We start from the raw sequence: 26,891 nt of genomic DNA on the forward strand, positions 1-26,891 counted from the left end.
GCCTTGTTTCTTTCGTTCCCTTTCTCGTTCTACCACATCCGCTTTCTGCGTTGACCTTGGGGGGACCTGCTCTGTGTCTCAATTTCGGACCTAGTTCGGATTTCGGGGTCAACGAAGGGGTGGGTTCCCTGCTTGTTTCCTTTTTTGGTTTTCACGGGATTTTTTCCTTTGCTCCCTGCTTTTTTCCATGCCAGGGTTGTTGCAGTTGCCGCAAATTCGTCAAAGGGTGATATTTCCCTATGTGGTATTACGCAGGGGCCCTCCCCTTTCGTTGGCCCCCTCCCTTCACCAAGTATGGTCGCAGCCTGCCCCAGTCAAGCTTCGTTAAACGAGCTTCGTTTCCTCAGCCCTGAGTATTTCCGAGCGGGCGAAATTCACAACCATTTGTCAGTATGGGAGCACTGGCTGAGCGGGCGTTGTTCATCTCAGGTAGACCTTATGGAGATTATTAAGGAGGGTGTTAGGATCGATCGGCTTTTCAAGCCCTTCAGAGGAAACTTTAAAGGCTCCTCAAATGATTCGCTGTTCCCTCCTCCTATGCGACTTGACAACGCCAAGGTTTGTGAACAATTCCGGAGCTTTATCACTGATACTGTAATCGATTGGGTAGACGCTGAGGTCATTGCGGTTTGGGGCAGGGTTGGCGATGTAACTTCCCCCCCATTTGGTCCTTCCCCTCACTGTGGAACCTTCCAAGCCTCGTTTATGCCACGATGATCGATTTTTGAATTTTTGGATTAAAGACCTCCCTTTTAAGCTTGACCACCTTCCGGACTTGCCCAGGTATGTTCTTCCTGGCCATTTTCAAACCTCTTTTGATGAAAAAAGTGGCTATCAACATATGCTGCTCCATCCCTCTTTGCGGACTTTCTTTGGCTTGGAATGGAATGGCGTTTATTTTGTCCTTTGCACTCTCCCGTTCGGATGGAAGGCGAGTGCTTATATATATCACCATCTCGGTCTTGCCGTTACGAGTGCAGCACGTTCGTTTGGGGTTCCTGTGTGTCAGGATATACGATCGTCACGTTGGTCAACTCTATCGGGCGCCAGCCAGTTCCACTCTGCCCCCTAACAGAGTACTAGCTGAGGCCGCCGCCTACATTTTATGCTATCTTTTCATAGAGGCAGGTTACTTCATAACTATCGCTAAATCGCAGTGCGTCCCTTCTATTGTTATTCGTTTTCTCGGTTTTTTTTTTTTGCGATTCCTTTCGCCAAGCTTTTCGTCTTCCACCTGAAAAGAAACTCAAGTTCAAGATACTCAGGGAGGAGATTCAATCCTCCCGGCATGTTAGTCTTAAAACCCTTCAGAGGTTTGCGGGAAAAGTTATCTCGTTCAGTTTGGCCGTTCCTGGTTGCAAACTCTACGTCCGTGAAACTTTCAAAGCCATTTCCCAGCTCTGCCGCTCCTCTAAGCCTTTCGTTCGCGTTGAGGGAAACCTTCGTACAGAGGTTTCATACTGGCGTTTCCTCGATGATTGGAGGGATTGTTTCCCTTGACGCTCCGAGCTTCACGTAACGGTTTCACTCTTTTCTGCTTGGGGTGCGGTTCTGTTTGGAGACGGACGGAAGTTAATGTCCAGAGATTACTGGCCCTCTTATCCTTCTGCAGATGTCAATTTGCTGGAGTCAAGAGCCTTGTTGAATGCTCTTGTTTCCTTTAAAAGCCAGTTGTCAAATTCCCGCGTTGATGTCCATGTTGATAACAAAGTTCTTAAGTCTGCATTAGACGACGACGGTTGCAGGAATTCCGCAATCAACGAGGTTATCAAAGAAATTTATCGTTATAGTCGAGATCAGACCTTCAGCATTCAAACTTTCTGCGTGCCTTCGTCGCGTAATCCCGCTGACGAGCCTTCGCGGAAGTGTTTGGATTTGGGCTGTATGCTTTCTGTTGGGGCTTGGCTATCTTTGGAACGTTTGTTTGGTCCTCATTCATTCGATTTAATGTCCTTGGACGGTAACTGTCAAAGAGATGCCTACGGCAACCCTCTGCCCCACTACACGCCCTGGGCCACCCCTGGATCAGCTGGGATCAACGTTTTCGCTAACCCCCTACCGGCTGGACGCAACATTTACCTGTTTCCACCTTTTGTTCTTCTTGGACCTCTTCTTCGCTACGTTGTCGACCAAGAGTTTCATGGCGCTTTTGCGCTCATCGTTCCGGATATTCGACCAAGACCATTCTGGTGGGCGACCATCCAGGCCTTCTCAGTCGATCGATTTCTTTTGGGCAGGAACCGAAGGGTTCCGGTTCAGTGTTTCTTTTCCCTTACCAGCATTCTCAAGAGTGACTCGCCCGTCCTCTCCAGTGGGACCTCTGGGCGTTCCGATGTGTCTGCTAGTAAATATTTTTGCCTTACAGTGCCTTTGATCCCCGGGTTCTAAGACCTTGGAAAGCTGTCCGGCGATGTTCCGCATGTCTGTACCCTAATGACGTTGATGCCAACTTTTTTCAGGCTTGTGGTTCGCGGACATGCCTTAAAAAATTTGTTGTGCCTACCAAGACTGTTGACCATGCAGAGATTGCTAAACGTTTCCAAGAGTTTAATGATGTGTTCAAAGCCAAGCCTTACCAAAGACGGAAGTCCGCCCTTGAGCGATAGCTTTTGGATTTCGTAGCTTCCTTATCTCCCCCGAGAGACATTTCCTCGTGTACTTCGGAAGAAATTGTTAAGTTCTTAATTAGCAAGGACAAGTCAGGAAAGACCGTGTTACATAGTCGTGTTCTGAAGTTCCTTGTGATTGCCCGACCCGTTTAGCAGCAGGGTCGGTAGGCTCTTTGTTAGGAAAGCTGAGGGCCATTTTTAATAATCTTGACCGTTTGCACGACTCCAATCCTGTTGCGCACACTAGGGTCAAATAATACCTTAAATTTATTCGGTAGGAGCAGGCGGGTAAAGCAATACTGTCTTTGCAGTTAAATTTTCTAAGCTAATAACTTTCCTTAGGCGTTCTATAGAGGCCGGCGCTCACCTTTCTGTTGTTGATAAGTATATCTTAGTGAGGGACGCAACCTTTTTCGTTGTTGATTTCTTTACCGGGGATCGCGCTTCAGATCTCGGCCGCCTTTTGCGGAACCAGGTGTTTAGACCTAAAGACCGGAAGGGATTTTTACCTAAGTTCACACTTACTAAAACTTTTCGGGGTGACACATCTTGCCCTTTTGTCTTAGAGCCTTTTACGAACAATGAGGTCTGCCCTGTTTCCTGGATTGAATATTATTTGTCTGTTTGTCACCTTCTTTCCATCGAAATAGCTGGCGGGTATATGTTTAGGACTACTGACCGCCCTAAAGTTATAAGCTCAAGGCCTTTTCTTGGTTCTGCGGTTAATAACCGTCTGCGCAAACACCTCACAGGGACTAAGATAGATTGTGGAGAGACCCCCCACAGCTTTAGGCTTGGCCTTTCAAATACCCTTAATATGATGGGTTGCTCTCCGGATGAGATTTCTCGCTACGTACGATGGAGAAACGGCGATATGGTTAACCATTACAATAAAATGTCTACTATAGCTGGTTCCTCCTCTATCACTAAGCGACTCCTCTCGAGTACCGAGTGCCTTGTTCGGACTCCGATTTCTCATCCTAGCAACGTCCAGTGTATCTTCTAGTTATGGGTTACTGATTTTTCTCTTGTAATACTATAGGGCTGGTGTATCGGCTGGCCTAGAGTAATAATAGTCATGGGCGGGGGTAGCGATTTAGGAGGCTTCTGAGTAATGGGAGGAAATAGAGAATGGTGCTCCTGTCTTGTCTTTTGTTGTGGCGTTTCTTTGAGGCATTGGGGGTTTTGATCGTTTAGGTCGTAATGGTGAGGGCAGGTGCGAAATCTTCCCATAACTTAACCTTATGCGATGAGGTAATGAGTATGCAGTGAGGATATTATACTATCCAGACTATAAAGAAAGACTCATCAGCCTTACATCAAAGTTTGGCTTTCAGGTTGTTAACATTTTCACGGCCAATGGAAGCGTGGTTGCTCAGCCTTCCGGAGCAATTTCAGGAGCTGTTGCACAGGCGCAACTAGGAGGTGCTCAAAGGGGTGCTCAAGGTGTTGTTGATATCTCAGCAACAACAGAGGTTAAGGCTGGTGTGACTGCTCTTGCCACCGGTATTTACAATGGAAAAGTTGTTTTTGACCCGAACATGCCCTACTATATACCACCAAGGCCAATGACCTCCTCTACTCAAATGATTGCACAAAACAACCTGTTTTTGAATCAAAGAGGCTTGGCCCGCGTAAGTAAGTATGAAATTATTTACATGGTAATAATATTAAGGGAATTTTTAGACGCTTTATCACAGATATTTTCTAAGTTTAAAAAAGTCTGGGAAACGTCGATAGCCAAAAAAGGTATTTTCGACCTCTCAGTTTTCAAAATTGGCAGTTTTAATTTTGGAGAATTTGAAAGCTAAGTGGTTTAAATGCAACTATAAGGTTTAAGAACGAGAAGAGATGATAGAAGAGATTTCTTGTGGGCCCTAAAATAGTTGTGATGTTTTCAAAATGGGCCTTAAATGCACTCTTAAACTGTTCCTTCTTTCTTTCTGTATTGATTATGCGTTCGTCCGTGTCAAACTTTTGTCTAGAAAAATCATATTCATCCCAGTGCTAAAAAGTGATTAGACGGTCAGTTGCTTTAAACGTACGTTCGTTATATATCAAACAGATGTGATTGAAATTTTCTTTTACGCAGTTGTGAATGGGGGAATCTATGTGCTGTATTCCGTGGATGTTCCTGCCTTCCAAAATCCGCTGAATAACCTTTGTTGGCGCTTCACTTACGGCAAACTGGAGATAGCACAAACCTGCCAGGTCATGATATAAAGATTTTTATCTTAAGACCACAATTATGAATTCATCTTTACGTTACACTTTCCACTTGCCCCCACCCGCAAAAAAACAAAACAACAACAAAATTGCCACGGGGGAGAGTATCAAATACAAAGATTAAGAGGGGGTACTTGTTCAATATTCCTAAAAGGGGGTAAGTGCCTCCACCCTTCTGTCACTTATGGTAGTTGGATGATTCCTCTTAAATTTAAGTTGTTCCGTTTACTGTTATTATCATTCTAGTTTTAAATAATTTAAAAAGCAGTTGCAGTGCCCACTTAGTTCAAATACATGCCTTTTCATACATTCCCTTCCAAACTATTCCAGTTTGCTCCTTTGATGGGTGTCCAAGACGCGCACTACTTTCAAAGATTCGGCTCAGGCTCCTGTTTCTCAAAAGTACCAAGACGTTTTCGGGCCCAAATACAATGTTACGTACAGTAACAAGTCGCCAGCCTATGATCTGCTGCTTTTGAAAAATTGATCTTGACACGTGTTTTCAAGACCAGTGAATTATACGGTTTTTAGCAATTGCGTGGAGTAGCATGAAAATTTTGGGACTTCAACGGGGTTTGAACCCGTGACCTCACGATGCCGGTGTGACGCTCTAACCAAGTGAGCTATGAAGCCACCGATTTGGGAAGCTGGTCATTAATTTTGTGGGTTTAAACGTTCCTGTGATGAATTAATCAATGAACGAAATGATATATGAACTGGATCATATATTGACCTGCGGATATGAAATCAAGTGAAGCTTTGATCTTGGCAGTTCTGAACGAAATTTTAGCAATTGCGTAGAGAAGCCTGCAAAAATTCAGGACTTCAATGGGATTTGAACCCGTGACCTCGCGCACGATGCAATACGACACTCACGGCCACGGGTCAAAACCCCATTGAAGTCCTGAAATTTTCAGGCTTCTCTACGCAATTGCTAAAATTGCGTTTATAATTGCAAGGATCATAGCTTCACTTAATAATCACATCAAATTTAAATGTCGAGTCGATCTGCTAGCCCTGAGGTACGATTTGGAGACACTGTGCAGAGAAATCATTCAAATTAATTTAACTCAAATCAAATCAAACATTGGTTTTTGAGGAGAGGGGAAAATCGAATTACCCTGCAAAAAACCTCTCTCAGCACAGCACAGAACCAACCAACCTATGCACATATGACGCCGATTCACTTATTTAATAGTTAACATTGTTTATAGGCCTTCCTTGCTCACGTACCAGGATTTGAAAAGGGAACAGGGGAACGCCAGACGGTATCATTTGAGTCCATGTGTGCTCCTAATCACTACATCCGCCAGAAGAACTACAGATTTGTCTTAGGGATGAGAGGAGGCTCTCTGTTTGGTACGAAAAGCACGATCTATAGTTATTAATTATAGAGCGATTTTCAATTGAGTGTCGTAAAACCAAAACCAAAGAAATTACTTTGGCCAATCAAAAAGGACGGAGACCATCCGGTAAACCAATCAAAACTCGAAGTAATTACACGTAACCGACACAAAGCGCGGGAAAATGTGCACGCGCGAACCACGATTGGTTGAAAAAGTGGCGCGAGAACTTTGAACCAATCACTGAGTGAAGTAATGCAAAACCAAAGCAATTCGCTAATTACTTTCGAAACTCAATTGAAAACCGCTCTAGTGGCTTAAAACCTAAATCTCCTCGATGAGAAAGGATTGAGTGGTAAGTGGCTGAACCTAGGAGGGAATGTAGTCTTGAGAAGGACTGATTTGGATAAAATTGACGACAACCTGAGCGGAAGTCATCTCCAGACTCAAGTGATCTGTTTAACGTCCGTAGATGGTATAACCACTCTGGCCGTTGGTGTGATTGGTCTACTAAGCCATGATGTTATTGATCCACTGTCAGTTTAGCCTACTAGATGTCACTGGCTGTGAAGACTAAACCGCGAACTCCGCGTTTACAGAGTAGTCAAATCAAAGGAGTCCAAGTGCTGAAACTGGTAAACTGGTAAACTATAGGTCTAAAGAGTCCTTCTCAGGATTGAGTGGTACATATTTTTTTAAAGTTGCGTTGAGTAAACTCAGAGCGCTGGTCATTTTAGTGAAAACATTTTAAAGACCACCTTTTCAAGATAAGCGGATCCGGCAGGTTTTCGAGATATTGAAGACACTGGCCCCTAGGCCTTTTCTCAACATCCCGAGGCATTTTACCTTCAAAACCCGTTTGTGATACTAAATTCCGTTTAACGTAAAAAACTGGTATTTTAACGAAGCCTATCAAGGACGGATCCAAGAGGAGGATGGGGGGTGGGCACCCCTTGACTCTTCCCCCTAGATTCGCCGCTGCCTATGGAATGGAGTTTTATCAAGAGGAGGCCGACCGTTTCTTTCACTGTGATAATACTAATAAACTAAAGTTTCAAGTGATTTTAGACATAATTAAGGCACTGTATAGAAATCAAATCAAATTAACTCGAATAAAGGCATAGGCTGTCTTTTAGGAGAGGGGAAAAGCGGAGTACGCGACGTAAAGCCTCCCAGTGACAGCGAAGAGAACGGAAAAACTCAACGCTCAGGTGACACCAAGTCTGTGAATCGAACCCGGCCCACACTGGTGGGAGGCGAGTGCTCTCAACACTGCTCCTTTAATCGGCTCAAAGCTATGTGCTTCCTTTTGATTTTCAGGTCAAGACGCAAGTGCATATTTTCACGAGAAATTCTCATTTCCGGGAGCATTTCAGTTTAGCCTACTGCGCCTAGGATGGTACATGTGTCGAAGAGAACACGGAAATTATCACCACGTGCCGATTGTTACCGACTTCAACCGACCCTCTTTGAAATGGATCCAGCGGTGTTCGTTTTCGTTACGACCCTTGAAGGTTAACGAAAATGCGCAAATGAATTGCTTTGATCTGTTTCAGCCATTAACGCCTCCACCATTCGTTATCACAAGCACAAGAAAACCTTCAACTCCATCCGAACAAACAACTCTTTCTACGACAAAAGCCCCATTCACGACCCATGAACCCGAAGGTAAAATATGCAATGTTCTGTTCCAAGCAAGATATCACCGTAAGACTTGTTTCGTTTCAAAAGGAAGTTTAATTTTTATAACCCAGAGAAATGGTTCTAGTTGTCAGCTCTTTCGTTCCGAAGATTAGGTTTTGAATTCATTTTCAACCACATAAGTAACTTAACTATATCGATCGTAGGAATGTCAACTGAAGTCCCATTAAATTGCATTTTTATGTATATTTTAGGTCCCTGTGTCCATATTCGCTTCCACAACAATGTTGGCATTCATTTCCTGCTTTATTCCAGTTTAAAACCAGAGGGTTACCTGGTCCGGGGAAAAACGTTTGTTCTTCGGTATAGCATTAGAAGCTCTGAAGTGATGGCGGTAAGAGAGAACCTGACTTCTGACCCATTTTTGAATCCAGTAAGACGGTACATTTTGTATCGAAAGCGGATGCCACGCCTAGTGTAAATTGATTGATTAACTGATTAATCAATCAATGGAGTTTATCAAGCGATGAGAAGAAGGGGAACGCACACAAATGTCAGGCCTGGCTGGATAGAAAGTTCTTACTTACTCAAATTAACATATGAGAGTATCAGACTTGGCTGACTTTAGATTGCATTGATTAGATACGTAAGAGCGCCTTGGAAAACCATCTCAAAATTGAAAATTACAGCCTTGTAAAGAGAACTTTTGGAGGCAGCACGGCCTAGTGGTTAGGGCGCTTGGTTGGAGATCCGGAGATCTCGGGTTCAAGACCCGTTCTGGCCACTCGTTGAATTTGTTCCTGGTAGTTCCTGGTTCAACTTCTCAGCTGCACTTGTAATTAGCCAACTGGTTTGCCTCCGGCCAGTTGGGATTCTTAACAGTTGTTGTTGTTGTTGTTGTTGTTGTTGTTGTTGTTGTTCCGCTCTGTCGTTTCGTTCATTGTGTTTCATTGGCCCTGGAAAGCCCCTATGGAGGGTGGTCAGTTAAGTATGTATTGTATTGTAACTTGCAATGACATTGTCAAGGCTCAAGGAACGTGCAACATGCAAGTAGTGGACAAAAAATGTTCAAAAAGGAAATGATGGTGAAGACATCTTTTTTTTTTTTTTCATTTTTCGAATTACGACTCAGGGTATCATGGATAAAATTCACCTTTTTCTTTGTAAAAATTGTGAGATTGTCTCATTTCTAGGTACTATAAGTTTATATAGTTCAGGTTAAGCCAGTTTGGTTAATAGGGTGAAGGAAATTCTAAACTTACCTCTGTTAAAAGAATGAAGAAACGTCGTGTTTTAGGATGGACTCGGGGAAACTCAACAAAAATCCCAATGTTTCTCAACAGAAGTTAAAGCTTTAATTTCTTTCGCAATTACTAGTTTGAATAATTTTCTTCACTTTCACTCTTTCACTTTATTTCCAAAATTAATGATGTTACAAGCAAGACCATGGTAGCCCGCAGTTAGCATAGTTATTCTAGGTGGGCCACTTACACCGACGACAATATTACAAAAAGACACTTAGAAATTGACAAGAGTTACACAAACAAGAATTACATAAGCAAACGCCTCGTATATAAGAGAAAAAAATGTTCCAAAAATGATTTGAGATATTATAATAATATAATGAAGCAAAACAACATATACTTTGAAAAATCGATTTAGCGTATATCAACATTCCCCCCATCTCCTCAATTTTAAGAAACTTCAGAATCAATTTGTTCGCAATTGGATAATTTACTGTTGAGTTATAAAAGACTTTATGAAGCTAGCTGGGCAAATACGGGAGGGTTGTTTTTCTAAAACATGGTTTTAAAATAACGTTTTGCAATCATTTCGTTGAAATTTGCATACTAACTTAAAAACATCATGAAAGCGTCACGTTGAGAGCTTCAAAGTTAGTTTTGAGAGAATTTAATTTCTTCCTCGGGTTGATAAAGTAATCGCTTAAAAGCCCGTCTATAAGATATTCTCTACCTGCAACAGGAAAAATACTTGCTCAATCGATATTCATCCATTCTGAATCTCAGTTTCAGGTCACACACGGATTATTAGATGAGCAACATCTGCGTCTTGATGATGGTGACCAAACGTCTTTCAGAGGAGTGATTGTTACGTTTTGGGCAGAGGACCCAGCCGAAGTGCATGAAATCTATTTAAACGGAAGGAGAAAAGTGTCCTGTATCCCTGGTCTACATTGTGATGTCCCTATTCACGTATCTGTCACATCAAAACCGAAAATAAGTACGTGTAATATTAATAATAATAATAATAATAATAATAATAATAAAAACAATAATATTTGTAAAATTTATATCAAGAGCAACTTTATTAAAATCCGTACACACAAATAATCAAATTTTAAAAACCTCAGTAAAAATAACAATTATTCCATCAATAAACAGGTAGTTAAACTATACGTTTGTCCTTACGTACGACATGGTTATAGGTAAGAATCTATACAGCAATGTTAGGAAAAAAATGTAAAAAAAATTACATTTAAAACTCGTACTTCTAAAAAGGCCTAATATATAAGCTAATAAAAATGCTAGAACTATTCAAATCAGTCTCGCTATTCCCTTGTCTATTTCTAGATCACTGTCCTTTACCTCTGCAGATCTCCGTCTCATAGATCTGGACCCCCTAAGAGATAACAACGCACTGCGCAGAATCGCGAAGGATACTTTGGGTCTAATAGTTGTGGCGAAGTCCTCTTGTTTCTTGGCAGCCATGAGCTCAGCTGGTCTTGAATGAGATTATCGCTGGCATTTTTCGGCCATACCCCCTGTACTGGTGAAGACGAGGGGAGTGATTGTGCCCTGCTCGATTTCGATTACTCTGGACGCGTATTTTCTTTTCTTTTCATTTTCATGGAGTCGTTAGATCTGTTTTTGGGTAAGATCTTTATAGGAGTCCTCATTCGGGTCGAACACCCTTATATAAAAAGGAAGGCTCCTGTATTCAGTTACTCGCGAGTGAAAGGTTGCACTTCATAGCAAATTATCTCCGGTAGCTCAGCCTCTAAGTCACGGATCTCGCTGTGACGCTGGATATTTAGACCCCCTCGCTGGCATATCATGGCATGATCCGCGGTGAACCCAGAACCTAACACGCAGACTGATGGGTTTTCCGGTATAGGCCAGTCATAGCGTAGCCTTATTGAGTCTCAGAACTCTCGTTAATTGACATCAAAGTCCATATCCTTGAGGGGAATGAGCCAGTTGAAGGCACCCTTTTCACGAGCCTGGTCAACGGCTCTTCTTGTTCTTTCAGACAGGGAGTTCGTCCGTTCCTTGATTCATTAACCCTCGCACATTGTCTTCATCTGGGTCTCATGGGGTTGCGCCATAATTTTGTTAGCAAGCGGCTAGTGGATCGCTTACTTTGATGGACGCTGAGTATTCCCTCTCTGCACTGTGGACTGGGTTTGTGAGTCAAAGGCCTCCTATGCGCACCGGAAGAGCCAACAGATGTCGCTCTATCGGGCAGCAATAAAGCTCTAGTAATGAAGGTATAAGTACGTCCGAAACTGGACTTTCAAGCGGTTTCAGTGAGTCCCCGCTGTCTGGCAATGTTCTCAGAAAACATGTCCACTGATACCTCAGTCCGAATGTAAAAGCTGTGTACCAGGCTTGCGCCTGATGTGGCAAACTCCGCAAGCTAACTTACTTCACTGAGCCAGTCTTACACTTTGCCGCCAACATACTCCTCCAAATAAGACCTTGATCCAAGTGCAGCCCTGAGGTGTTTGGGCCCTTCATTGGTGACGTTAATTCCGGTCCCTGCAAATACTTCTTTTGCACTGTAATGATAATGACAATGATAATAATAATAATGCAAATATCAAATCGAAGGTTGGTTTTTTTGAGGAGAGGAAAATTACCTGAGTACCCGGAGAAAAACCTCTCGGAGCAGAGTAGAGAACCAACAAATTTGACCCACATGTGACGCCAAGTCTGGGAATCGAACCCAGGTAAAATTGGTGAGAGGCGAGTGCTCTCACCACTGCACCATCTTTGCTCCTCTAGCTTCCTCTTGAAGACATAGTCACCTCAACAGCTAGAGTCAATTACTGTCGCCCCACAGATCGGACCAGATGCCCATAACAAAAGCCCTACGTACTCTTTATAGACATAGACATAATCGTATTGTGAAACAGGGCCTACAGTTTAGAGTCCTTATCCGAGAAGTCTTGAAAGTCTAACCATTTGCAGATGTCATTACAAAGGCAAAACTTTCTTTTTAATTATTTTAATAGGCTGATGTTCCTTTCGGGGTTCGAATTCTTGATCTCCCGCACGGTAATCTGATGCTCAGCTTATTAAGCCACTTAACTGTAACGATAAAATGTTATTTTGATCTCAACTGAAACACTTTTTCTTGTCCTCTTTTATTCATCGTTTAGGTACGTTAACGACCAGGCCAACTAGAGCATCTCCCAAAACAAGATCAAAGCCTTCAACTGCATCTTTAAAACCACAAGCGCCGACATTACCACCATCTCCGCTACCTACATTTGCCCCTCCCCCTCCGCCTCCCACTTCACCACCGCCGCCGCCGCCACCACCACCACCACCACTTCCTCATTATCCTTCCTCTACTACCCCGGCACTGCACCGCTTCCCGAAATACAAACCATCAAGCCCTCCTACCGCTTTTCCTCCCTCCATTCCCCCCTCCGTTCCTCCATCTCCTCTTCCTCCTTCTCCTCTTCCTCCCTCCCCGTCCCCACCCCGTCTCCCACCTCCCGGTCCACCTCCCTCCTTAGTAACGACACACACAACGAAAACATCCATCCCTACTACCTTGCGACCATGTGGTCCTGAGTTCCCTTCTTCACATCTCACAACCACCACGCTTCGTCCCTGCTCATCGAGTAGACCACCTTTTACATTAACACCACCACCAGGAAAACCTCCCCCAGGAATTCCTCCGCTTGGAATCCTTCCACCTGGAATTCCGCCACCCGGAATTCCTCCACCAGGAATTCCCCCACCCGAAATCCCTCCACCTGGAATCCATCCACATGGAACACTTCCACCTGTAATTACTCCACCGTTCACTTTACCTAGACCTCCTCCAATATGGCCAACCGTCCATGAACCACGAAAGACAACACTTCCTGGTCCACCTTATCCTTTCATCCCACCTCAAGTATACCCACCTCTCCCACCTATCCCTTTGCCTACGGTTCCACTTCGGCCAGAACTCCCTCCTCCATTTCCTGGGTGCCTGCCACCTGGGAGACCAAAATACCCCGGAGCTCCACCTCCATGTGCGTTTCCGACCACCTCACAGCCACCACCTTACGTTCTGCCTACGCTACCTCCGATTCCAACCCTACCTCCAATGCCAAGTGAGTTATTTATTTATTTACTTATTTTATACAATGACTGCAAAATTCTCGCGCGCTCATTGGCTAATTGCTATTGTCAATAAGTGGACAGACACATAAATTCATAATTTATGCGTTTTGAAGAGTTAAAGTTATGCAAAATTTTGCGAAACGTTGATCTGTTGATCTCCGTTTTTCCATTAGCCAATAAGAGAGCGAGGCAAGTTATGAATTTGGCCGCGTCAGATTGAATAAAATTGAAGTTTCTCGCATTCTTCTCTCGCGTTCTTCTCGTGTTTTGACTTAATTTTGACCCCTCTGCCTTTTGGTTATTGTGAAAAAACAAATTGATGTCAGTTTTTCATAAACCTTATTCCAAAATGGCCGCTAATGTATGTGCATACAAGTTGGCCCTTGTTGTCTCGTTCAAAATAATTTATTCTTTTGCTGCTTGATCTTAAAAACGAGGCAAGAAGGGCTAATTTGAATACCAACAAAAGAATGTTAAGATGGTAGCCATTTTGGAACAAGGTTTATGCGTCTGTCCTGTTATTGACAATGAATTTCGTCATAACATTGTCAAAGTAGTCTGCGGATCCACTCGGCTATCGCCTCGTGGATCCACATCAATTTGTTAAATTGATCATGTTGCGTTAGACCTAAAATTGCTTCCATTAGAGCGCTTTTCAATGGAGTGTCGTAAAACCAAAACCAAAGTAATTACTTTGACCAATCAAAAAGGACTGAGACAATCCAGTAAACCAATCAAAATTCGAAGTAATTACACGTAGCCGACACAAAGCGCGGGAAAATGTGCACGCATGAGCCACGATTGGTTTTGGTTTCACTTCTGATTGGTTGAAAAAGTGGCGCGAGAACTTTGAACCAATCACTGAGTGAAGTAATCATAAACCAAAGTAATTCACTAATTACTTTCGACACTCAATTGAAAACCGCTCTAACAATGATTGAAAGAATTAACAATCATCAACAACTGTCGACAAAAAAACCAGAAGCACAAAGAGGGTAATTACCATGGTAACCAAAGCCACAGGCAAAAGTAGTGTATAAGCGCATTCATTGCGTGACACACGTAACGACGCCATCATGCTTCAAGGGCATGAAATAGTTTTACGGAACGAGCATAGTGAATCTTCTGAGTCTGTTGTGTTGTGTAGTATTCTTAGTTTTTCAGTAAAGACATTGCAAATAGTATCGGTAATTGGTGAGTGAATAACAGTTCAAGATGTGCTTGTAAAGGTGGTGTGCACAAAGGGAACAAACACTAAGCCATCAAAGTGAGTTTAGGCAAGTGGAATAGCTATAGCTTAGGAGAAGATTTGGTAATGGCTATGTTAATAGCCAATAGTGTGTTTCATACAAGAGGGGAGACGCCCTACAGTTATAATTTAATGAAAATGCACTTTTTATGCACTGAGCTTTCAATGAGTAATTGCAATTTAACTCAAAATAATTGATAGTCCTCCAAGGACATTATGCCATGTTTTCTGCGCAGTTGTATTGTCTTTTCTCGTTAAGACTACTGCCCAAATGTTCTTTCTTTGTTTCCAGAGCTCAAAAGCACAGATTTTCAGTCATCCAATTCTATTAAAGATTAAGTAGGAATGAAAACCTCTATATCTTAATTATTTCAAATTACTATCTGTTTGTTTTTTCAGTTCTTCCAAATCAAGGTAAGATTCTAAACTAGAATTTTTGGTCTTTTAACTAGTCCTGTGTCACAACATACAATGATGACCAGAGGACAGACGTTTTATTTTTACGGATTTATCGCTTTTTAAACAAATGAAGGTTGTATGCCCAGTCATGGCGGAACATCACGTGGGGCTTGTTGTGTCTTTCCTTTTATTTATCATGGTGCGCCGAAACACCGCTGCACAAGAGCTGTGCGAGGTTACCGCTGGTGTGCAACGACTGAAAGTTATGACGCAGACAAACACTGGGGATTCTGCGCCGGCTGTTTTTTGGGTTACGGAGGAAATTCCAATGGAAATTGCTGCCATTTTCCATTTATCTATGGCGGGAAAATGTACAAGACCTGCACTACCAAGGATGAAACTCGGCCTTGGTGCGCGACAACATACAACTACGACACTGATAAACAGTGGGGCTATTGTACAGGTGAGATAAGGCCTGCGATTCGTCTGGTTCTTTTTCTTCCTCTATTCTTGTTATACATTATAATCTAACATCTTATACTCCAGTCTTCACAGTAAACATAAGACCGATCGGTAATGTCATTTAGAAAACAGTCCTAAGAAAATACGCGCGCTGATTGGTTAAAAGTCGTGTTCCTATAAAGGCCCAGTAATATGGGCAAAATTTTCGTGCAACTTGTCGCGAAACAATGTTGCGTTGCAAGTTGAGATGGTTTGTTGCGCTTGTTACCACCTTTCGCAACAAATTTTCATGTTGCAAAAAGTAAAAGCGACGTCTACTTTTTGCAATAAATAATTTGTTTGCGCAAGAAGGTGGTAATACGCCCAACAAACCATCTCAACTTGCAACGCAACATTGTTGCGGGACAAGTTGCGCGAAAAATGTTGCCCATTTTAACTCGATGGAGTCACAGAACTAGCACGAGCTGTTGATGTAGTGATGGCGCGAGCAAAGAGAATTTACATTTTGATAATTAGAGTTAACAAGTTGTTTTCCTTTTTCTCGTCGCGTTGTACTCCGTGTTTTTTCGAGTTATAGAAACACGAGTGAAAGTTCGGGAGAACTCGAAAAAGCTGTGGAAACACTCGCCTGCGGCTTGTGTTCCCACAGCATTTCTCGATCTCCCAAACTTTCACTCGTGTTTCTATAACTCGATAGAAACACGGTACATGTTTTCTATTTCTTAAAAACTAGCATTTAACACGACATTCAAGATGGCGGGCTTCAACCACTTTATTACCAAGGCATCCTGGGTAAAGCTGCACCCACACATTAATATATCACTCTGCTTTTTCCCACCAATGCGATAGAAAACACAACAGTATTGAGACATAAAACAGGAATCTCAGCTACAAATTAAGTCGGTCCACTGGTTTCCTGATTCTCGACGATCGCTTCAAAACAACTGGCGATGACATGCCTTCAGTCCCCGGCTTGGTAAAACGAGGCTCAGATTTCACATCTGCAGCACTAACGTTTGGCTGGCATATTTCATCAGAAACTGTATCACTAACTTGGACTGGTGACTATTGTTGACATGACTCAGGAAGAAGTAGTTCAATCTCACTAGTCTCATTTGGTTTTTTTTATCTTGAGCTCTAATGAAATGATCGGCATGCACAAATTTGGTCTTATATCCCGTCTTGACTGACCACATAATTTCTAGCGGTGGGAAAACATTAGTCCCGTTGCAGAATTTGGCTGCTGTCAATCAAACGTTTTCCAGTATGATCTGAAATGTGAGGTGCGATATGGTGAACAATAGGGAGCTTACGAAACGAGGACCACGACGGCTACGAAGACTTCATTTAAAAATACAAATCCGCGTTATTCATATCACTACGAAACTATTTCATGTAGTTCCGCGTTAAAATGTGAAGTAACTGTCGAGGAATTAAACTGGTATGAGTGAGTTGGAAGCGTAGAGAGAGAACTGAAAATTCATCGTCATGTGCTAACGTCTTCCACAGAACCTTGAATTTGGTCATTTCACGTCGTCATTTAGGAGATGACGGCAAAGAAATGTACCACAATGTAAAACGCACGTGCAGAGCGTCCAGAGCCATTGTTTTGCTCACTAAACCTATTGTTTTGTAGCGTCTCGTTGCCGTCGGCGTCGTCGTCTTCGTTTCGTAAGCTCCCTATTAGTGGCTCATTTGGCCGCTCGACCAATTCAAAGCGGCTTATCAAGCGTGAACAAAGACACGCGCCGAAGGAAGTGAAAAGTTTAGCCAACTGAAGATGAAAGCCGAATTCAGCCTGAGGGAAACCCGCTAGGAAAGTATCTCGTTAAAAGTGACAGTTTTTACTTTCTTACAGATTTTTCTCTTTTGAGTTCTCTACGAGTATTTTATCAAAGGTAGTAAGTTCAGACACGTTTTCTTGTTCTAGCGATGTGTATGAACACATTTCTAAATCATACACCTGCGCTGAGTCACTAAAATCAAGCTATCTTACTGTTTGCAACGGTTGTCGGGCCATTGAACCAGAGCTCAAAATATAACCAATCGGTGACAAGTTCTCTTTTTTAGCGCTAAAGAGTGCTAGCAGTAGACGATCTAGTTTCAATACTCCCCATTTCCAAAGTAGCTCCCCGCTACTTTCCAATAAAAGTGTTGGTTGCAACTATTTAATGACGGGATAAGCATATGAATAAATGCAGGGATAACCGGGGATTGTTTCAGTTCTCTACAATTTTTCCCTAAGGTGCACCATTAGATTGAGGATGATATGGTGGAAATAGAGTATGTTTGACGCCAGTTTTGCTCATAAACGCGGAAAATTCGTTAGACATGAACTGTGGTCCATTATCGGAAACCACTTCTTCCGGCAAGCCATGCTGGGCAAATATAAGACGTTGTTCATAAACTGTACGCTGTGTGGTAGTTGACGTCATGTGTTTTACCTCCAGCCATTTTGAATGGCTATCAACCACTACTAGGAAATGCATTTCATGGGGTAATCGGGAGAGCGGATCACAGTTACTATGCTGCTCCTACTTTCTGTATTCGTTGCATGTGGGCAGCCGCCAACGTGGGAATGGCAGCCTTTGGGCCCAAAATAGCTAATAAAGGCTGGTGGTGATCAGTTACCGTACAAAAACTGATGATTTTTTTTTACTCCATACACAATAGACAGAGATTCCCGTTCTATTTGTGCAGAGTTTTCTCGCTGGGGGTTAGGGTACGGGAGGCTAATGTTGTGGCTAAACCTGGCATGAAAGAATGATAATATTGGACCATGCCTACTAAAGACTTCAATTCACTGGTTCTGAGGGGTTGGTGCTTCCTTTACTGCATTGATTTTCTGTTCCACTGGTTTGAGACCTACTGCGCTTATTTTTAGACCTAGGTAAACCACTTCAGGTTTTAAGAACTCGCATTTTGACAGTTTTAGACGCAAATTGTATTGCTGCAGCCTGTCCAAAACTTCTGCGAGTATTTTAAGATTCTCTTGCCAATCATTGCCGCCCACTAATATATCATCCTCCTTACACACACATTTCCCGATTGGCTGGAAAATTTGGTCTATTTTGGCTTGAAATATTTTTGGGGATGATTTTACACCATATGGTAGTTTCTTGTAGGAATACAGACATTTGTGGGTGTTTATAGTCAAGTATTCTTGAATTTCTTCGTCAATCAGCGATGCGTATGCGTGGGATACTTCAATTTTGCTAAATACCTTTGAACCAACAAGGGAAGCATAAAGATCCTGAGTGGTGGGTAAAGCATACGGCTCGTCCTCCACAGCCATATTGAGAGTCGCCTTGTAATCATTGCAGATTCACACTGTGTTATCGGACTTCGGCACTACCACGATTGGGCTTAATTGTCTAATTAGCTCTTTTTCTACTTGTTTCTTCAATGCATAAGGAACTCGATGGGCTTTTCCAAAAATTGGCTTTACATTCCCTTTCATAGTTATATGTGCATCAAGACCTGTCATGCCTGCATAACTGTCGCTGAACAAATGATTGTATTTTACAGAAGAGCTGGTAGTTGCATGACGTTTTCACTGGAGACACTAAAAATCTCACCCATGCCAAATTGATTTGACCCAGCCAATTTTTGCCAAGTAGTGTAGGCTTTCCGCTGTTTAACTACGACTACTGGTAGAGAATAATGTTTGTTCTTATAAACAACATTACACTGCATTTCACCTGACACCTGACACACCTGACACACCTGCATTTCACCTGCGTACGTCCAAAGCACTACCTTTGATGCTGTTGAGGGAATGTCTGCAAACGTCTCTTGATATAAACTGTGTCGGATTGTGGAATAGTCTGCAGCATAGTATCTACCACCATTTTACAGGGTATCCCATTGATTACCATGTCTACCGAGTAACCTTGGGAACTGGGCCTGTTTGTGTCAAGTGAGTACAGGGAATAGATTCCTAATTCATCCTCGCTGCCTGATTCAGATCTGTGCAAATTGTGTACTTCCCCTTTCTTGGTTTCATTTTTGTTTCAACAAACGGATGCTAAATGACCAATCTTAGAATTCCGATAACATTTTGCAGACTTAAATTTACATGACTGACCTGAATGTTTACCCCCACACCTAAAACATTCTTCATTGTTCTTAACGTCCTTTGTTGTCAACTGGTTCACTTGGCGAGCCCTCGCTTGTCGAAGGGTGAAATTCCTGGATGTTTCTCTCAGCCATTTCTATAACTTTGGCAATCCTACAAGCCTTCTGTGTTCAGCAATTTATTCTGTATATTCGGGTTGCTGATCGCATGAGTCCGCAGACAAATCGGTCCCGTAGCGCTCTATACAGGAACTCACCAAAATTACAATGAATGGCCAACTTCTTCAACGCCAGTCCCCGATCGACTTTCCAGACTTGTGCCAAAATGGAAACTCTGTGCAATTTCCAGCGGTTTTGAATTGTGATGTTTCTCCAAAGCACGTACAATCTCAGTGAAAGGAGTATCTTTGGGCTTTACAGGTGCCAATAGATTACTTAGAGTCGGATGTACCTCCGTTCCCACCTTTGTAAGGAATATTGCATGTTTCCTTTGGGCCACCACTCGAATAGCTTTCAAGAGTGCTGCTGTCTTCCATTCCACGATATTATTGGCCGTTAAAAACATTGCCATCCATTCCACATAGGAACAGAATGTTTCACGCTCGGCGATGAACTCGCCCATACGCCCGGAAAAGTCCGCTTGCACCAGTACTGGTCATTCTATAAGCCACAACACACACAGCGTTATCCGGAAACCTTGCACTGATGATTGTCGGCTAATCCAATCCCGTCCTGGTCGCCAAAATGTAATAAACTAGCATTTAGCACTACACTCAAGATGGCGGGTTTCAGACACTTCATTACCAAGGCATCCTAGGTAAAGCCGCACCCACATATTACTACATTACAGATATAATACGAAAAATTGGATACAAAACGATAAGGATAATTTTGCCCATGGCAAATATGTGGTCGAGAACAAACCAGTTAAAACGAGTCATTTCTGGACATCTGAATCGGTGATTTCAGTCCTAGTTCTTCTTCAACATTATTACCTCAAAACAAGAAGTTTAACTTCATACTTCGTAAGCTTATAAATACCTTCGATATACTGCTACACAAGGGCAGGAACTCATCACTTAAAGCAAACAATTTATCTCAAAGATTGATCGTTTTGTCAGACTTAGACTTCAAATCATTTCCTCCAGTCTTCTTCCTGTTTCTTCCTGTTTATATCATGCGTATGGACATAAACGGAGACACTGCGCATTAATTTCCCAACAGGCACAATATCTGGTTGGGTAAACTCCTGAAATTGTACACGGTGTACTAGAATTTAGTCAAGGGAGAAGGGGGAAGGAGTCGGGGAGCAATAGTGAAATACTGATGGTAAAAAATCAATTATCAATGACCTTATTCACGATAGCCGCCATGTTGGATTTGCCTTTATCATGCAAATTAGCTACACACTTCTGAGGGGGCAAACAACACAAGTTCGAGAGGTTATAACGAACATCTTAGCCACACAGATTACTTGTTTCACGTTCGTTGAATGTTTATCACCTAAGGAGTAAAATAGAATGCTTACACAAGTTACTTCGATGTTTTTTTAGCGAAAATTGAGCAGATAACGAAGTAGAAAGTCAAAAATGTCGGAGGCAATCAAAAGATATAAAATTATTGTAAAAGGTACTTAATTCTAAATTCGAAAATGTACTTTTAGCAATGTTAATTCAATATTTCGACGAGCCGATTTTCCGCAATTTGCCTTTATTCCAATGTTTGCCCCCCAGCATAACAAATGGCTAATTTGCATGACAATTTGAAAACCAACATGGCGGCTATCGTGAATAAGGACTATTCTTGCGGGAATGAGTAAATTGGATCAAAATCAAACAGAACATAACCAATGTTGGGGGTTTTTTTAGGAAGGAAAACCTGGAAAAACCCTCTGGGAGTAGCTAAGAGAACCAACAAGCTCGGCCCACATATGGTGTATTGTACGAGAATAGTCCATTTTACAGTTGTGTGCTTAGTTACCTGGCCTATGAATGAAAGTGAGGCTGAAATTGACCTTGTTTTGATAGAAACCTCACTGCCTATCTTATGTAAATTTTTACCAATTACCACGAGAACAACGTCATTAACATAAGAATAGGAGGGGGGTCTGTATCACAACAAGGTCAACACTAGCCTCACTTTCATTTAAAGGCCAGGTAACTAAGCACACAACTGTAAAGAGGTCTATTGAATTTCGGTTACTTTGGTGGACGCTACTGCAGCAGCTTTGCTCCCCAATTTCACTTCATGTAAACCGGAATGAACTGCGGCCGTAAGCTTGGGAATAAACAATAGACGTCCAAATAATAGCTAGAAATTGTTAACAATGCTTTGTCCTTGCATGGTTGAGTCATGTAGCAGCAGATATGATTGGCTCGCTACCCTAGTCAAAAACAAAGGACCAAACAATTGAAACAATGACGTCCTAGACTCAAAAATAGAAGCTGTTTACATCACCAAACAAAAGCAGGTTACAAGGGTTGCTACATCACTGTTTTGTTTTGGCTGGAGTAGCGAGCCAATCACAATATACGTTACGAGAGCAGCTACATTACTGGAGGCATGGTTTGGGTTTGGATGAATTATTAGCCCTGTGCACGAGCATGCTGACCTTACCTTTTAAAATTCCATTGAAACTATCGCTACATGCCAGACATAGCTTGTTTCTTAGGAGAAAATTGAACGCAATTTTTTTTTAGCTACCATTCAAATTTCTTCGAACCGGAGTAGCATCGAATTATGTCTGATTGTTAACCCGGTTGCAACGTAAACTGTATTTTCGTGATCGCTACATGTGTTGAGTTCTTTTGCAGCCATCTCTTTAAGCAAATATTGTTTTAATTTCTGTTTTGAGGTGATGCCCCTGGGTCAGTTCCTCAGCCAACACCCGCTTTTGCACCGTGTTCCTATGACTGTTATGGTAAATGTCTTGACTCGTGCCCAGATTACTGCTGCGTAGAGGCCTTAGCAAACAAAACGAGTTCTCCAAATCAACCGGCAGCAATGTCTCTGCCAGCTCAGGAAACCAGTTTGTTTGATGCTCCACAACGATTACCACCCGCGAATGAAATTGTAAGTAATGAATGTCAGAAAGTTTAGACGATTCCGAGGAATACTCCGTTAATTATCTCTTTTTTGGTTCACTTGACGCTTAAACGCTTATCAACAACAACAACAACAACAACAACAACGACAACGTTCATTACATACAATACTAGTTACAGTGAAAATCGAGTTAGGTGGAGCAAAGTTAAAATACTTAATTAATATATTTACAATGACAAATATTACGAAAGGAAATAATTATTATTTAAGACAAGAGCGATTGAATGTTTCTATGATAAAGATGTGAGGTACTACAGTGGAATACAGATTGACATTCTAGTTGATTGATTGCTGATAATCTTAAGATTCAATAATATTTAGCGAAAAGGTTTACTCTAGATGAAGGCTTTCACAAATATCAAGTTAAGATTCTTTCGAATAAGTATGCATTTTTTGTACGGTTTTTTTTGGACTAAAAACTGGAAAATAACTTAATTTTCATTAAGTTTCGTTTGTTTTGAAATATTTGGTCGGAACATGACGAACAGCGTTTATTTGTTTAAAAAACTACTAACGTAGTCTAAAAATCTCAGGTAACAAATCCCTCACTGAGGTCCATTAGATGTGAGCCGTTGCAAGATTTTCCCTTGTCTTTTTTATTTAATTTCAAACAAACCCTATCTAGTAAAATATCCTACGATTTTACACACTTAGGCCATCATTAAAGAACATAGATTGCATCAACAGCCTCCAGTGATACCGCGAAAAATTCACCAGTGTCCAGCAATGTGTGCCAAGTTCTGTGACCCAGACTGCCCCGTCCATTGTTGCAATCTTCCTGTTACAGCTCCACTCGCTCAACGTTATTTACAAGCAGGTATGTTCCATCCGTAGATATGCCGCATTCTCCTCATGTTCACCAAACTACTGTACTAGCAAGGCACCATTAAGGGTTAAGGTAATACAGTCCGTTCCATCTTCCTATTTCCCAATATTTAATAGGTCAGGATATCCATAAGACGAAAGACACTAGCTGCATACTTTTAGCGTATACGCAGCTCATTAAGGAGTTTAACGGGGAAGGAGCTCGAGGCAAAGGCACGGGGAGAATATGAACTATTTATTTAAATTCAGATAGGACATCCTGTTTGCTTTTTTTTGCCAACAATCAAGTGAAGTGACCTAAGAGAAGATTTTGTGCATTACGTGACTATGATCACAATTTTTTCAATGTAGTCCCCATCATTTCAATTGAGGAGTAGCTTGTCTGCAATGTATACACCATGATAGCAATGTCTTTACGATAGCACTTTTTTTTCAGTTTAGAGGAGACGTTTGCCTTAGTGTGGCTGACGTTCTTACTCCGGCAATCTCTCTTTGTGGCTTTGCGACCAGCTAGGTTCCCCCTAATTGTCACTGCACTGCCTAGTGCTTACCTCCTCTGTCTTGACTGACGCCCTCGATAACAGCATGTCCGACGCGTCATTGGTGGCCTTTTACAAATTAATATGTACAGGGTTGGTGTTACAACGTCTGGAGGTTGAAAATTCAACTTTCCCCAGGGACTAATCAAGCAAACCTTTTCAATCATCTTATTTCTTACCCGGCTCTTTTTCAGGTTGCACAAATGGTGTTTCTACCTTCGGAGGGAATGCCAATGGAGCATGCTGTAAATTCCCTTTTATTTACAAAGGTGCAGTCTACTGGAAATGTACCGATCAAGACGCAGAAACGAAATGGTGCTCTGTCACTGAAGTGTTCGAGATCGAGAAGAAATGGGGGGTTTGCCCTTCATTTTAGGTCAGAGAAAAAATAACGTCCCTCTCGATCTGGCTTGCAAATGGCTTCGGGTTCTGGTAACCTCTCATATATACAGACTTCACTGCTATTTTGAATTCAACGCCCTGGTAAATAAGCAAAAAATTCCGACAAAATAGAATTCAAAAACCGGACTGGATGACCGGATAGGACAATCGAATTGGAACACTGGAACGAATCTTCCTGTGCGTAGCTCTGCTGGCCTTTTAGCCTGTTCCCACACGATTTGTAAATCATTACACTTTTTTATTAATTCAACGCTAACACGACAAAAAGGCTTAACTGAAATCGAAACAGTTTTTCAAGCAAGAGAAATAAAGGCAGCGTGCGATAGCAAATATTGTATTAATGAAGAACAAGCAAAAGGATTTGATCCCCTAAAATTCTAACTAACTGTCCTTGAAATTACCCAGTCATTAGTGCGGCTCAGGTGTAAGTTTTGAGCCCGTTCAGCTCAACAGTATCATGCGGCGTTCGATGTCAAAATAAAGCAGCGATTTTACAGAGATTCGCCGGCATATGCCACCAACTGCAGAGGAGCTGGGCTAGGAAATAGACGGCCTGGCCTCAGGCAGGCATCGACGGCATCCCACCAGATGACATTAAATATGACAAAAACACTCTTCTGTGCTTCATTAAGTACACGAACTGCCATTTTAACAGAAGAGGCCGGGACAAGTGCCTCAGGCACGAGAGACTGTCAGTGCAATAAAGGCGCCCTCAACATGAAATAAATGAGGTCAAATTGATCAGTTGTAATTATTGCATAGGAATCTGGAGTAAGTCGGGAAGAAAGACAAATGCGATAATTATGAGAGAGAAGCTAATTAAGAGTTGCTACATTATTTGAATTTCAGCGTGGATTTCTTTTTTAAATAACTTGATTTAAAGCTATAGTCAACGATAATAAATGGTAACAAGTTGGTTATCCTTTCGCTGTTGAATGCATTTGCCGTTTGTATCTCCGCTTTCCTTTCAAGTTCCCGATCAGTCTCCTGCCACAACAACTTCCCGTTTCATCAGTCTTGTTATGTTCTCTGTGAAAGAGATATTATGGTGAAATGTTCAGTTATAACGTTTATAAGATATTGGCTATTTCGTCTACGAATCGTTTGAATCGCTTCAATAATTCAACGAATTGGAGACTGTAACAGGTAGAAGCAATAAAGAACTGGTAATTTGTCCTAAGGAGAACAATGGTATAGCCCATTTAATTTATTTTTTCGAAGTGGGTTCATCTTGTAAAAGAGAAAGTTAAAATGGGTTATATATTCCCCACTTGTAAAGAATAAATTGTAGGCAACCTTATTTCTGACATTGCAATTAATTTTGATGTGTTTGTTATTTTGTCGCCTCAAACAGGGATGAATGCCAATATGGTATTACATCACTCGAGCTTAACAAGAGGTCAAACCCTGCGGGTGGCACGTTTCATTCAAGTTTACCGAAAGAATCATCATTGCTGGGAACTTCAGCTAAATATTTTCATTTTATTGTTTCCATTTAGTCCCAATAACAATTTTTGTTGCACACAAATGCATTTCATGAGGCGATAAGTGGTTGTGAAATGAAAATTCTTCGGGCCTTCTTTGTGCTACTAATTTTATCTTTGGTGTCGTTGATCAGTAATGGGAGAGGAACTAAACCTCGACGCCGAATCATCGGAGCAAATCAACGTGTTACTGGTAGGTGAACCCTTCTTGCTCAAGTAAATTAAAATCACTGATTCGCACGCTCGAGAAATGCAGCAAAGAAAATTTGCCTTTTAGCAAAAATGAATATTTTGATCCAATGTAACCAAAGATAGACATTGCCCTTCACAAGTATCACTTCTTAATCCACAATTATTTTCATTTATTTAGTAGAGTTATAGTCAAAGACAATGGCCAAGTCTATTCTGGGGTTTTTCTCCAATTTTTCCTGTCAAAAATAGAGTAAGTTTAGGAAACAACTCAGGGCTCCGGAAAACGTTTAATGAATTTTCATAGCTATCGATTTAAGACACACTCTACAGCAATAAGACAGCGTTTAGTCTTTCACCACCAGTGTCGAGACTATTGAGAAAATAAGCTAAACGGATTGGTGCCAATGACGACTTTACAGTGCGACGCGCCTTACTGTGGCCACCCAACAAACTTTCACATTTGACAACTACGTGTAAGAACGTCAACTCAAACAACTCATTCAACGGTGTTCAACTTACAACCGTACGAACTTCGCAAGGAGAGGGGGAGCTGTCAAATAAATTCGCACACCCTGGTTAGATGGCCACGTTAAGGCATGTCGCACTGTAAAACAGTGTAAGGGAGGGTTACGATTTTTGCAAACGTTGGCCTTGTAGCATTTATATTTCAACAGAATTAACTGATTAGAGTGTAATGTGAAGTGCTAGTTTTCTACCCCATATGAACCATGTGAGCGTTGGTTACACGGCCACGGCAAAAAGCGTAAGCCTTCCTTGTTTATTGCCGTGACTCTAACATCTTCAGTTCCCACAGCCTGCCCCCGTCTGACCTTGTAGCTCAGTCGGTAGAGCAGCGGTGTTTTAACCCGAAGGTCTTGGGTTCAATTCCCACCCTGGTCAGAGTTTTTCTCTGTCCTTGTGTGGGCCCATTTCCAGGGGCGTAGCCAGGGAAGGGTTCCAGGGGTTCCGGAACCC

At 42.0% G+C, this 26,891-nt stretch overlaps 1 protein-coding gene and 1 non-coding gene across 2 annotated transcripts in view; one reads left to right on the top strand and one right to left on the bottom strand.

The window, feature by feature from the left end:
• The window catches only part of LOC138037495 (uncharacterized), a 42,845-nt gene extending 17,409 nt beyond the window's left edge, over nucleotides 1-25,436 (top strand). Inside the window, exons 7-18 of the mRNA XM_068883413.1 lie at nucleotides 3,947-4,247; nucleotides 4,702-4,820; nucleotides 6,050-6,194; nucleotides 7,499-7,846; nucleotides 8,074-8,213; nucleotides 9,847-10,060; nucleotides 12,222-13,172; nucleotides 14,831-14,845; nucleotides 14,964-15,293; nucleotides 22,224-22,441; nucleotides 23,129-23,291; nucleotides 24,033-25,436. Of these exons, the coding sequence (XP_068739514.1) occupies nucleotides 3,947-4,247; nucleotides 4,702-4,820; nucleotides 6,050-6,194; nucleotides 7,499-7,846; nucleotides 8,074-8,213; nucleotides 9,847-10,060; nucleotides 12,222-13,172; nucleotides 14,831-14,845; nucleotides 14,964-15,293; nucleotides 22,224-22,441; nucleotides 23,129-23,291; nucleotides 24,033-24,214 (3,126 nt within the window). The 3' untranslated portion in view covers nucleotides 24,215-25,436. The remainder of the gene's footprint in view (nucleotides 1-3,946; nucleotides 4,248-4,701; nucleotides 4,821-6,049; nucleotides 6,195-7,498; nucleotides 7,847-8,073; nucleotides 8,214-9,846; nucleotides 10,061-12,221; nucleotides 13,173-14,830; nucleotides 14,846-14,963; nucleotides 15,294-22,223; nucleotides 22,442-23,128; nucleotides 23,292-24,032) is intronic.
• On the bottom strand, nucleotides 5,396-5,468 carry Trnaa-ggc (transfer RNA alanine (anticodon GGC)). The gene has a single exon. It is a non-coding gene; the product is annotated as a tRNA-Ala (tRNA).
• Nucleotides 25,437-26,891: the final 1,455 nt, after the last annotated feature.

Source organism: Montipora capricornis, chromosome 2 (genome assembly GCF_036669925.1).
Source record: "Montipora capricornis isolate CH-2021 chromosome 2, ASM3666992v2, whole genome shotgun sequence".
Taxonomy (NCBI): domain Eukaryota; kingdom Metazoa; phylum Cnidaria; class Anthozoa; order Scleractinia; family Acroporidae; genus Montipora; species Montipora capricornis.